The sequence below is a fragment of the Folsomia candida genome, unplaced genomic scaffold (genome assembly GCF_002217175.1).
Source record: "Folsomia candida strain VU population unplaced genomic scaffold, ASM221717v1 Fcan01_Sc023, whole genome shotgun sequence".
NCBI classification, from domain to species: Eukaryota; Metazoa; Arthropoda; class Collembola; order Entomobryomorpha; family Isotomidae; genus Folsomia; species Folsomia candida.
In genome coordinates this window covers 920240-934466 of record NW_019091215.1, presented here as the reverse complement: position 1 = coordinate 934466, position 14227 = coordinate 920240, and the positions used below count along the sequence as shown (strand labels likewise).

Sequence of the window (14227 nt, the reverse complement as noted above, 5' to 3'; positions counted from 1 at the left end):
TACCATGGTCATGTTAAGCTTAAGGGGTGGTCCATAAATTATGTCACGGTGAGCATGGGGGGGAGGGGTCCCAAGAATCCGTGACAAAGTGTGACATTTGGGGAGGGGGGTGCAGCCGATTCGTGCGGCGGGAGAAAGTCGCGCCACCTGCTGGTGGGTGTAGATCTATCTCTCGCTATCTGGAGAAAATGAGTGACGCAATCCAATAACTGGACCAAATCCCACCTGCATTATTCAGTATAATGCAATGCAAATTGCGTTGCATTATGCAATCTTTTCATACGCAAATGGGTGGAGCGGCGGAGGTGCCCCCGGAGAGTGGTTGCTCTCTCCCGGGGAAAGTGACGCAATCCACCCGGTTGCCGTCGGAAAACTGGCCCCAGGAAACGCAAGCAAAATACGTTAAAAAGTGCATCAACATTTAATTGGACTACTTTTTAATGAACTGTTAACTATTCACTAACAACGACATCTTTGAAATAACGACATACATAGACACGATCAAATTACCAAGATTGTATCTGTAATAATTTTAACTGCCACCTATTCATTAGATATGCCAAAATCCATATGCATTTCATTTCATTACCGGCTTTATTCATTTGTTAAAATATATCATAGTTTTCACAAACTGGTTTGAAATCCATGGCACAATTAACTTGAGAACTAAAATATTTTAATTGCTATAAATTTAAATTTTTAAGAGACACTAATTATAAATTAATTACTAATTAAAATATGTCGTTTGGTAATTTCGAATTTCAAAACTTATAAGAGTAGAAAACAGGATGATATGTTTACTGGGGAAAATTTACAAAGACTTGGAAATGCGCACAAATCTCCACACGTCCAGAAGCTACGTCTGAAATTGTCGCCCTAATGGGTAGTGTACTTCCGGCCAAAACATCATTTGGAACAATGGTGAATCTGATAGTGTACGTTTGTCCTGGCTGGACGGATGAGTCGTCCAGGTTCGTATCGATAATAGTTACTTCTCCAGTGAAATAAGTAGTCGTGACCTTGAGGTGCAGTTGGCTTGAGGCGGAGCTCGGGATCAGGTCTCCTTCAGTTATGTATAGAGTGCCCGGGTTCTAACGAATTGGTCAAATTAAAGTTAAAGTCAGGCTGCATAAACATTTTGTTGTCCGTAGTTTCTCCTAAGGTGGTGATGCAAGCATGCATTTTTTCAAAAAAAGTAAAAGTTCAAGAATTACATGAAATTTTTCCACGAATCTGACTAGTTACCATGACAAAATTGCATTTCATTCCCGTACTTTTAATTTAAAAAATCATCCTTGCATCACTCCCTTAGGAGAAACCACGGACAACAAAAATATTTATGCTAGTTAAAGTACAAGTTTTAAAGCTTTTTGTTTGTTATTTTCAAGTGCCTTCAAAACTTGCTAGTGTTTAAATTTTTAAAAAAATCCGAAAAGGTGCATAATTAATGGACGGTCCTTTCCCTTCAACTCTTACCAGCCTGCAAGTTGATCCCTCGCAATTTTCTACTCTTAGTTCAGTAAGTGTGCCTCCGCATCTCTGGAAAGTAACGACGCCCCCCAACGCAGATCTCATCATGGATAGCAGGACAATTGCCAAGAGCTTCATGATTGCTGCAAATTTTTTAAATTAGTTTCTCTAATTAAGCAAACTATAGGAGCCTCTGCATGCGACTGCTGTAATACAGATTCAACACCTTACTTTTATACCTGTCCTTACACTGCTGGAGAGAGTGATCATGAAAATTGTATCCCTAGGCATGCAGACTTACATACATAACACTCCTAATATAAAACCAAACTGATAATTAGTAACTTGATAAGAATTAAATTGCGATTCAACTCACGAATATTTGATCTAAATAAGTATGTATATCCAGTATACATACATATGAGTAGATAGGTAAAGCCACGCAGTTTGTAAATGCAGTTTGTAAATGATTAATTCTGACGTTTCAATTGATTCAAGTGCCACAACATCATAATGATGCCATCATTAAGCAGAATGCGTGAATTTAATATTCCCCCGATTGATGGTTGAGTTGATAAAGAATTATCAAATTTCCACACGGCTTTGCACCAATAAAATATTGCAAAGGCAGTGTGCATCAAGTGTTGAAATACTTATCATTCCCACACGACGTGCCAAGCAAGTGCCAAATGAGGAGGTACACGATTCATGATGCTAGATCATGATTCCATTTCCATTGTGCAATTGCACCGAGTACAAATTATAATTATAAACGAAACTCGAAAAAAGGATTGCTTTGGTGAGACTAGAAGTGCGATTGAAATTTGGAAATAAACCACCGTCCCCACTATCAGAGAAAGTATTTGTATTCCTAACATCACCGCCCTAGGAATAATTCCTTAGGCTTCGTAATCATAGAAATTTAATTGCAATGGCATGAAGAAATATATTTTACTCAATTTTTTGGTAATGATTATCAAATGGTGAGAAACGGACAGGAATACTAAGCAAGCTGGGAAATTTTCCAAATTTGATTGTTTTTATATTTATTCATCTAATTAGATTCTTGTAAATTAGAATTTGCACTAAAAAATTAATCCCATGGTTGCAATGTGAGGAATACGAATACTTTCCCTGATGGTGGAGGCGACGATTTATTTTCATCTTTTAATCTCACTTCTTGACTCACCTAAACAATCCTTTTCTGGGTTTAGTATTTGTAACTAGTAGAAGCCCCACCTAAGAAAAATAAGAATAAACTTTCATCCTGATGAATGACTGAAGAATGATAATTTTTACAGATAATATATAATAACCACCTAAAACTACCTGGTATAAATACGGCATCGTACGTATCATAAATTTCATACTATATCATAAATAAAAAGAAAAAACTCGCCGTGACTAAATATCACAAAAATGAAGCCTGTTGCAATTGCTGTCGTTCTTGCCTTAGCCCTTGGCTTTGTGGAACCCCATGGCTACCTGATGGAACCTTTGGCCAGAACCTCCATACATTTGGACCCCAATCTCCCCTACAACCCACCTTATTGGTATGACAACAAGTAAGTAAACCAGTGACAAATTATGCTATCTGAAATAAATTACATCAGTCCGATTGATTTTTCGCTGTATTTGCATAACTGAGTTAGAATAGTACTCACCATATTTTTTTGTTAATTAATAAATTTATCTTTCAGAGGAGTCTGGTGCAATAATGTTCATCAGGATCTCCAATATAGTCAGTGTGGAAGGTGAGCAACCATTTATCGAATATTTGTTCCAAAATACGTAGCTACATGTTATGAAGTTTTATAATCTGGTAAAAACACCGTCATAGCAAAACTTAGCGTTTTTGTTTTAATCAAGGTGTGGAGAGGCCGCTGGTAACTACGACGCTTCCCAAGGTGGTATTTACGACAAAGGCGCTCTTACCGGGAATTATACTTCCGGATCTGTAAGTAGTAACGTCACCTTATAACAAGTGGCTAGCGAAAGCCAGTGAAAATTCAAATCATACCATATAATTATAAGTTCACCCAACATATTTTTTTTTTAGATAATTGAAGTCAAAGCCGGCCTTGATAACGCCCATTTTGGTAAGAACATTTTGTTCTAGCGCTATTAAAATAAGGTTTCCTCAAATTAGACTGCCGAGCATATTATAAAACTTTAAATATTTACACCTTGTGTTATAAAGACCTAACGAACCATGAATCAATTGAAAAAAACAGATGTGTAATGAGATAAATCCTGTAAAAAAATTGTTGGAAAACCACTAGATAGAGTTCATAAATTAGACGTTGTCGTCCCTGCTAAAAACTAAAGGTATTCACTGATTTGTAGAATGGTTTAATTAGTTCGCAACCCGTTAAGTCTATAACTGCATAGTAATTTTGTTTTTTGCGTCATTATGTTCCTTCATCCTTTCTTTCAAGAGTCTGAACCTTTGTTTCCAATTTTCAAACCCATTTTGACCCGTTTTTGGGAGGGCATGATCACTTTCTGTAGTTACAAGTGTTACCCGTGTCTTTGTCATTCCACAAAATCCGTGAACACCTTTTGTATGTAAATGCACATGCTAATGTTTAGCAATTTATTTCTCTTGTATTTAGGTCACTTCCAAATGGAGCTTTGTGCCCAGGAGCAAGAGACCGATAACTGCTTCAGCCTACTTCCAGTTGTTTCTGCCTCGCAGCCGTTGAGAGGAGAAAACCTAGTCTGCATCCCGTTCGACAATCCTGCCCCACCTAACGACATTGTCACCGTCCGCCTCCAGCTCCCAGCGGGAGTTAGGTGTAGTAGGTGCACCCTCCGGTGGACTTACAGGTATGAACACCCTTAAATAAATCCAAAAATTACATCAAAAAATGATTACATGACGCTCAAAATTGTTAGACTGCAGTATTAATTAGCGCATAGCGTAAACTATATGAATGAGGCCATTTGGACCTAAATTGATCCGTGTAGCAGACAGAATTTTTTTAATTCTAAAAGGCTAATCACATATTTTTTTTTCAGGACTTCATATCCTAATGGAGCACCAGGTAATTCATGAAATAAATTAAGCAACAAACCATTCTAAACGTCATTCTAACTGATGGACTTCCCATCAATTTACAAGAATTCAAACGTCGTTAGTTTCTAAGTGAGAGTTCATCTTTAGATAATTTTCCATTTTTTTCCAGACTGGGACGATTGCTACACTTCAGCTCCAGCCCAAACCTTCCGAAACTGTGCGGATATCAGCATCAATTAAAGACAGACGGTAAAAGCGAACAAAAATTATTGTATCCCTGATACAATTTGTACACAATGCGTAAACAATTTGATCCAATATTTAAATAAAAAGCAAGATAAATATGTGATTGCAGATATATATGTAATTATTTCGATTTTGGAAAGCACCTAACATTTAACTGGATATGAAATAATCAAAAGTTTGTCGAGCAGTGTAGCGTATGTATTGGCTACATTCTCGATCCTTAGTTGTTGCTACGTATTCAACAAAATGCGTAGGCAGCGACGTAGCTAGTGTGACCTACCGGCCGCCACGAAGCAGCGGCCCTGAAGGGCCGGCTATTTTTTGCGTAGTTTTGATGACCTTATTCTCATCCACCATCTCAGGAATAATTTTGTGTCCCATTTTCTACAAGAATCAGACGCAGATTATGCACCGGATCGCAAGATTACGACGCCGGGGAGAAGTGGAATCAAGGAATTCTGTCGCCGATGATTTACAAAGGGTCACCATCGTTCGGTCCTAAATAACCCACGATACATAAATGATTCGCGCTCATCATCGTATTATTCCTCTGCCGCATACTCTCCCCATAATTTGATGACAATGCAGTAGTTTCGTGTGAAAACATGATTCTAGGGAGCCGTCGGAAAATCTACCACACACCGCATGCGTAATACTTAAAACAGTGGATCGAGAGTCTATGTGGTCACTTTTTAACAAACCTTTAACTACTTGTATGCCATGTCCATATAGTGCTTGTTCAGAAATAAATAAATACTTTCAGGAATTACGGTATGGAATTTTTTTACTGTTCACAAATTTGACCATAATTCCCATCCTACCAATATTTTCAAGCCTGATTCCTAACTTTGTTCTTAGTAAGGTTGCAGCGTGACTAAAACCGAGCTGGAACTATTCGAGTCATACGCAGTTAGTCGTATTTGATGATTGTACAAATTCTGCTTCGGAACACTGTTCGGAATTCGCAATGATAGACGGAATCTGCAAAATATGTACAATTTTAAATACAGTTCGACTTTTGAGTCTTATGTGTGTCAATTTACCCCATAAAGCCAAATTCCCAGATTGGCGTTTTGTCCACTGCAATAGGAAGGGAACTCGTTATTGCGACATCTTGCACACAGTTTTCTCCAATATCGTCATCCGTGACGGATATTGTTGTGTCAATTACGAGGAAACACCCGTCATCGGTCTGCTTGTAGGGGAACGTATTTCTTGCAAACGTGGGCTGAAAAAGGTTAAAATAAATATGTTTTCAGGTAAAAATAACAAGAAATACGGTAATGAGTAACACGATATTTTATATGAAATATTGAGGAGGGTACTCACTCCCACGTTTTATTTAGAGCAAATCTTATATGAACCCGATCACTAGGGAGTTTAATAGCTGTGTCGTCAAAAATAGGTTTAGAAATCTAAAATTCGTGCAGACTATGCTAAATATATCTGACTATTCATCCTAAAAATTTCATAAAGTTCCAATGAAAAACAAATTTCCTATGCTACTTCAAAGTAAAGAACTTGGGAAAGGAGTTTTTGTAAGTACCAAAATTTGAGTGACAACGACTCGAAGAAGACTTGACTGCACTTCAAAGGAGAAGGGAGTGGGCGTGCAAAAATTAAGACATACATAAAAAAGTATGTAGAATCCGAAAATGTCAACCTCAAATACGCACCATGAGAAAAAACCATCATAATGACCCCTGGAAAGTTAAAAACGATGTAATTTACTTTTGGAAAATATCGCTCGACGTCCGTGCCTAATGCAGCCACGAAGTCAAAGATAAATTCAAACTACTTGTATCATATTAAAGCCCATAAATTGTGGGTCAAAGTATATGCAAAAAAATCTGCACCAATATATACGGAAGGTCAAGAAAAATGGTAAACGCAAGACCTCCCAAGCCGTATCACAAAATTTCACCAAAAAATATGGTCTTTAGCGATGAGTCGTACGTCCTTAAAAACAGGAGAAAAACTCCGGGAAGGCAATTTTTGATGGTAAATATATCTCTTAACTGAAAACCGAAGAGAAATTAAAATGTTTTTAGACATTACTCAAAAAATCTAAGCTTTGGCAGGCGTTGAATGAATTTTTGCATGTTTCAGACCCCTAAGTTCAAAACGACCGTGAGGACGCACAGGTTGATTTTCAGAAAAATGTTATATGCCCTCAGATTCCGTTCATCATGGAGTACAAAAAAATATAAAATGTAATTTTTTGGTCCGACCCTGGACCAATCCACAGTGCAAGAACTATCATGGAAAAAATCGAGAAAAAAATCATTTTGATGCTGAACAATGAAAATCCCACATATATCCATTATCTTCGCTCAATTAAAAAAATTTGGGCTATATGTAAGAAGGCATACCCCCAGCTTTGTGAAACAGTCGATACTTAAAGAAAATTTTGGTTACGTAGGGAGAAAATTAACAATGAAGTTGCAAAGTCTTCCGGAAAAGCATTAATGACGGGCGCGGCGAAAAAGACTAAATGCGAAGTGGGTAATGTATTAAGGTCTCGTTTCTTCGCGGATCCCTAATGTCAGTAGTGTTTACAATATCTTACAAAAACTTAAGATTTCAAAAAATCATTTTTGACCATTTTGAGGCCGAATTTCCTAGTGATCGGGTTCATATAAGATTTGCTCTAGCATCGCAACTCACTTACAAAACGGCTGCTTAATACTTGAGTGAAATTTGGTATGTCGAAATATGTGCCTTCATACATATTTCTAAATTTGTACAGTGGCGAGCAAATTAAATTGTACATTAGAAAATCTCGCACATTGACGAAGATAAGGACTTGGAGATTTGCAACATAGTACCCCACAAAATTGTCGTTCTCTGCCTTTCTTGTTTTTGAAAAATTTCAAACAAGTCAAATGTCACAATTTTTGACTCAAAAGCTCGTTTTTCAGCTCTTGTAGTGATTTTTTCCCTTTGAGTCTTTATTTTTTAATCGATAGCTCAACTCAATGTGAACATTTTGATATCTTATTCAATTCTCTAAGATTATTTTGAAGAAAGTTATGAATTAAAAAAACGGATTTTGAAAAGTTTAACATTGCGCATTTAGCAGAATTTGAAAAAATCCGCAAAATTCGTATTTAAAAAAACGTTCACCATTATTTGTGTGCGTTGTAAAAATAGTTATGCCATCCGGTTGAAACGTATTGTTTCTATAGAATGGGTTTTTTCAAAATGTTTACGATATCGAAATAACTTACGTTGTGGTTATTCGTATCGGTGATACCGATAGCAAAGTTGAACATGGTCACAGTTCCGTTCGTGAAGGTAATATCCATCGTTCTTTCCAACCAGTCGGTTCTTTGGGTTGCGATAAAGGTGTTGAAGAGACTGGTAGTGTGGAAAATAAGTGTGCCATAGTCGTCGATAGTTTCGATGTAGACATCGTGTCCACCAGCAATCAGTTTTTGGGCATCCAAAACCATTCCAGGCAGTTTCACACTTCTAAAAATGCAAGAACGGTTTCTTAACTTTGCAAACTTACAGTTATAAATCAGTGTTGAACACATAGCTACTCAAGAATGTAGTTAAACTTCAACTGCATTTCAAAATACCAGTACTGTGGACAATAATATGTTGGTCGGAGGAAGACAAGCGTGCAAAAATTGAAGAAGAGCCGGCCCAGAAATAGAACCTGGGACCTCTTGATTATCGGTCGATCGGCTTCACCGAGCTAACAAATGCTCTCCATATCTATGCCACTTTTTCCAACCAAAATATCCACCGCTTATGATAAATACATATTCTCTCACAGTACTTATTAGTCGAGTTTTAACTACTAGCTAGAATTACTTTTAACTCCTTTTCAACTACTTTTGGTATCTTTGAAGTTTAAATATAACATTCCTTCCAAACAAAAAATCTGTACTAACAATGCGATGACACCAGCGGTCTCGCTCCAATTTTGATGAAACTTCGATAATTATGTAGCCTTACTAGGTAAAAAAAATTAAACACATGTTTCGGGATTCTTCATAATGCTCAGTTTAAACAAAGTTATGATGGTATAAGTGGCCGAAAATTCGCATTTTTCTCCCTCAAAAACAAAAACAGTGCAACTTCATTAGACAAATGCGAATTTTCAGCCTTTTATACCATCGTACTGAGCATTATGAAAAATCCCAAAACATGTGTTCAATTATTTCCTAAGGCTATATAATTATCGAAGTTTCATCAAAATCGGAGCAAGACCGCTGGCATCATCGCATTGTTAGTGGATTCATGATTTCTTGATTGGGTAAAACAGTTTACGACGCAAAGCATCAGAAAACAAGTTTAGTAAAAAATGGTGTACTTAGGAGGACAACCCTTCACCGACAGAATCACCGATCTTGATGCCCTTTGGATATGTTGTAGTCCTAGGTGAGTCTAGCAAAAGTGAAGAAGGATTTTATTCCATGGCCCCATTTGCGCCGGCCACACCCACTCAAAGGTGCCAAAAAGACGAAAAATACCCTGTTTTGGATCATTCAAAAAATCACCAAAAATCCAATTTTGATCGGATTTTCATAATTTAAGCATTTTTGCGATCTTAGATAGCTGCTTAGGGTATTTTTCGTGTTTTTGGCACTTTTGAGTGGGTGTGGCCGGCGCAAATGGGGCCATGGAATGAAATCCTTCTTCACTTTTGCTAGACTCACCTAGGACTACAACATATCCAAAGGGCATCAAGATCGGTGATTCTGTCGGTGAAGGGTTGTCCTCCTTAGTATCGAGACTTTTGATAAATCCTTCCAGCACTTGCAAAATCAATCGTACGTTCAAAACGTTATTTTAGGAAACGGTTAGGAATACAAACGCTATAAAAGAATCGTGAATCCCATTATTATTATTTATTACCGCAAAGTAACTACAAAAACATTTCCATTTTGTTCTTTTATCTTACTAACCCTAGAGTTGCTCCGGTTGGTTGGAGTTCTTCAACTTGGGCGACAAATATTTTAACGGGTCGAGGTGCTATGACGTACTCTGTTGCGAAAAACGGTAACTATTTTTTAAATGTTCACGCAAAATTTTAGAATTAAGACAAAAATGATAAGTTACTTACGTCACGCTGACGGGCCTAACACGACAAAAATGACTATTCCCAAGACGATAAATACCTTCATGATGGTCAGCTTCTCACTTGTCGGAGGGTTGGCAGAAATAGAGTAATACATTTATGCGAGTGCCGGCCGTGTATTTATACTAATCCTAAGTTTTATGACAGTCAGGTCGCGGTGAATTATAGCATCAAATCAAATTTTATGACACGGTAGGATAAAATTCGTAGATGTGGTTTCTACCTACAAATTGGATTGCAAGCATAATACTAACAATGCGATGGTGTAAAGTGTAATGCTCCGATTTGGTTGAAATTTTGAAATTAAGTGGTCCAAGTCAATGCAACCAACGTTTTTTAAGGCAGTTGTGCGATGATCAGGATTTGTCAAAATATTTGAGATCAAAGTTGCAAAACGGGAGATTTTTACCAGGCGGAGGAAGCAAACCCAAGTTCCATTCCCTTCCCGTGCTAAAAATTGCATGTTTTTCAACTTTGACCTCAAATATTTTGGCCATCGCACAACTGCCTCAAAAAACTTTGGTTGTATTGACTTGGACGACTTAATTTCGAAATTTCAACCAAATCGGAGGGTTACACTTTACACCATCACATTGTTAGTGAACTACTTCCCGGTTAAACCTTTCATGATTTTATTATCGTACGCATGCTTAAGTTTTTTAACGCATTTGATTCTGTGATATATAGAGCACTATCTGTTGAACAAATAGGTGAACCCATATTTAATGCATTGAAATTATGTTTGTTATTTATTAGTATTGCTTACATATACTAAAGTTGTAAACACGAAGGTCGAAGTCATAGTTTATGTATGGCACTTTTATTCTGCCCATAAATTTTTGATCAAGCTGGAATTTGAGCTTTTAATTGGTACGTTTTCTCGGTAAAGATTAAGGAATATTTTCACTGTTGTAATGTGTAGGACAAAATCCCGCAGGCCTTTTAATTACGTGCTGACGTATTTAGTTGATTTGATAAGCATACAGTGCACTCTTAGAAATGTGTCTAACTTAGCGCTGAGTTACTTGCCTGCATACACTGTACGGGGTATTGATAAATCTACACAGGGTAAAGTGACCAACCCTTCACCGAGTTTGCCCAAACTTTACTCTGTTTAGGCCACTTTACTTGCGTTTACCCCAGAAAGAGTTGGCAATGCATATCTTACCCGTGGCAGAGTTATCGAGTTGGGCGGGGAGATTGGCTGAAGCCACAAAGTAGCTCAGTTCCCACTCAACCGCCTTCCGCATACGCTGCGAGTGTAATTTTGGCAGTGGAATTTTATTTATTTTCTGACCCCCGTTTAATTCTAACCACCCCCACTTGAAAATTGCAACACAAGTAGTGCAAGGACTTCTACAGCAATTTGGATTACAGGAATACGTAAAAAATTGAGGGTAAATAAATAATTAAGAAATTCTTTCAAATCATACAATAAATTGTATTCTCATGATTCGAATTTTCCGTCTTATTTTCAGATCACCATATTGCAGATGACGAATTACTAGAGCCATCGAAAGGGGGGGGGATGAAAATTTAAAATTGATAATTAATTAATAAAATCTTGTATTGAAATTATGTAAGGACAATTAAGTAGATTTCAAATTATTTGCATATACCGCTCTCACAGAAAGAACCCGGTACCGAGTAAGCAGTACCCCTATGAGGGTTACCAATGCGCAGTGCCCTGGCTGGAAGCGTTACTCCGCTGGGAGTAACGCTGTATTCAACCGGAGTAAAATGCGTAACTCTTTTGCTTTTAAGCTCCCACGTACACCATAGAGAGTGCATACACTATTAACTCTGGCATGGATAGAATTTTACCCCGTGTGGGGTTATTTATTCTTACAGTGTGATTATGTATTTATTATTTCTAAGTATTGTTTGCACTTAAATTACATATAAACACGTATTGTAGGGCGAGTAAGACAGATACACTTGCAAATTTATCCAAATATTCTCAAAAAATTGCCACAGAGCAGTATGTATGCAAATGATTGTCAACCTCAACTAAGTATGACACATTTTAAAATAATATGAAACTGTGAAAAAGGAGAAACAAATTGCCTAAACTTTATTAACATAATCGGAATTTAGTAAATTATTTAAATAACGATATTAAATACAAAATAACGTTTATTACGACAATTTTCCCATAAAACATAAACTATTAGGATTTTAGAAATATATTTTTTGATTAATTTTTTTTATAGACACATTATTAGCTCACCCTGCGTAGCATGAGAGCTATTGAATTCCTCCTGTCCGTCCGTCTGTCTGTCCGTCTGTCTGTTAACGACCTTTTTGCATCAATTGATGCTAATTAAAATGTCCCTGCTCCATTTTTTCATAAATTTATCATAAATTTATTTGGTATCTGACAATCGGAAAACCCAAATGATGCGAAATAATTGGGGGAAGCGATGTAAAACGCATCAATAGTGCAGAATATCCGGAAAAGATAATCCTACAATTTTGACGTCACCGATTTCAAGTGTGTGTGCAAACCATAAAGGACCGAATTTATTTCGGCAACTTTTGATGATTTTATTTAACATTAGGCATTTATTTATGCAGATTAGTAAAAATTATCTGCAGTTCATTACAATAATATTAAGTTATTGATTCATACATTTTGATAGTTTAGCAAGGTCCAAGTGTCCAAGTGGTTTTCACTGATCTTGACCGGACTTAGTTTTTAATTGTTCATGCTCAGAAATAAGCAGACCCGTATTTTTTCGTTTTCTAAAATGGACATGTTTTCGCCCGTGGTGGAATTTAAAAAATCCGCCAAAGTCAGGATTTTTAAAACGCTGTAACCTTTCGAATTTTAATCCGATTTCAAAAATTAAACACAATTTTTGCTCAGAATTACTACCCTGAAAATATAAAACCTACAGTGCAGACTTGATATAGCCCGAGTCAGGCCAAGTTGTGCTTATTACTCAATCAGACTTTTTCAAGGCCTGACAGGAGCAGGTTAATTGAATGGGTGATCTAAAATTGCATGCGAACGAGCCACCATACCGACAGTCCTCAAACTAAACCACAACTAAACAGACTAAAATGACGATTTACTTCTTGTATGATGGCTCTCATGTTGGGGAAAAACAAGCAGATCGGAGTGGGGTCCATCCAACCACAATGTGTATCTAAGTTGGTTTATTGACCGTGGTCAGAAACATTAGTTAAGAATTACTTAAAAATTATTTCGAAAATATTTGTCATGAAGAAATAATGAGAATTTGAAGGTTATCGTAATTTGGTAACAAGTTTGGTAACATGCTACCTGTACCTGACGTTGAAACTGAGTCTCAACAACCTCACAGAATTTTATACATAAAATACATGCCTTGTATGTGTTGTATATAACATTCTAGTGATGGTGGTGATGAGTGATGACGTAATGTTTATGTTCTCAACCAAATCAAAACATCACGTGGCTTGCATTCTCGCTGAACAAAGAGCAATGGTACTCCCTCTGCTTATATTAATAAAACTCTATGGACTTTTTGCATGAAGTTTTATCGCAAATGCATATCAATAAATTAAAAAATTTAATTTGATTTTTCCAATTTAAATTCATATTCTTCTATTAGTAACAATTACCATCCTGTGTAACAAATTTCAGCTTCCGAAGATTACAAAAAAACAGTATGTGTTACCCAATAGGGTCTCTCTATGTGAAAATTGTTCCTATTTTAATTAATATTCTTCTACTACCAACTTTTCTACCAAATTTCAGCTCGATTTGATGAATTTTAAAAATCGGAATGGGTCATCCTCTCGGGTCCCTCCAGACGAAAATTTTTGAAATTTTACTTTGCATTCCTTCATTATAAACCATTACCAACCTTTATGTCAAATTTCAGCTTTCTACGACAATTTTGAAATTTTGGTGCGTAATACCCCACCCACTCCGATGACCCCCACCGGTCAACCACTTGACGTATTTCACCCATCTTCGAACTCAACTCCTTTGACCCATACTATATGTGTGCAAAATTTCAAGTCGATATGATTAGTTTTACGGCAGTTATCGCAAACCAGTCAGACGGACAGACAGAGGGACATGACGGGTACATAAGCCCTGACTTGGGATAAAAATTCAATTTAAAAAACTTTTAATTTTAAAAAAATTATCAGTTTTTGCGTCTTTAAAAATTCAGTTTTTTCTTTAAATTCCGCCACGGGCGAAAACATGTCTATTCTGGAAAACGCCAAAATACGGGTCCGCTTATTTCTGAGCGTGAACAATTTAAAATTAGTTATACAATGCATTGCAGCGAACTACAGTTGTTGTTTTTGCAGATATATAGTTTTTGGTAATGTGCATAAATAAATGCTTCGTGTTAAAATTTTGTAAAATAAAATTTTGACTTGTATGCACGTGTGTATTT

At 36.7% G+C, this 14227-nt stretch overlaps 3 protein-coding genes across 3 annotated transcripts; 1 reads left to right on the top strand and 2 right to left on the bottom strand.

Moving 5' to 3' along the window:
* Positions 1 to 575: 575 nt before the first annotated feature.
* LOC110859006 lies at positions 576 to 1685 on the bottom strand. Its single transcript, XM_022107882.2, has 2 exons — positions 1477 to 1685; positions 576 to 1091 (listed from the first exon to the last, which is right to left on the bottom strand). Exons 1-2 carry the CDS (start codon positions 1606 to 1608, stop codon positions 798 to 800), a joined length of 426 nt encoding a protein of 141 aa, XP_021963574.1. The 5' UTR covers positions 1609 to 1685; the 3' UTR covers positions 576 to 797.
* A 1148-nt stretch (positions 1686 to 2833) lies between these two features.
* LOC110859008 lies at positions 2834 to 4838 on the top strand. The gene is made up of 7 exons (XM_022107883.2): positions 2834 to 3035; positions 3171 to 3224; positions 3340 to 3427; positions 3530 to 3569; positions 4086 to 4299; positions 4492 to 4517; positions 4659 to 4838. The coding sequence occupies exons 1-7, from the start codon at positions 2890 to 2892 to the stop codon at positions 4727 to 4729; spliced, it is 639 nt and encodes a 212-aa protein (XP_021963575.1). The 5' UTR covers positions 2834 to 2889; the 3' UTR covers positions 4730 to 4838.
* A 751-nt stretch (positions 4839 to 5589) lies between these two features.
* Positions 5590 to 8191, bottom strand: LOC110858894. The gene is made up of 3 exons (XM_035859189.1): positions 7966 to 8191; positions 5779 to 5963; positions 5590 to 5716 (listed from the first exon to the last, which is right to left on the bottom strand). Exons 1-3 carry the CDS (start codon positions 8188 to 8190, stop codon positions 5590 to 5592), a joined length of 537 nt encoding a protein of 178 aa, XP_035715082.1. The 5' UTR covers position 8191.
* Positions 8192 to 14227: the final 6036 nt, after the last annotated feature.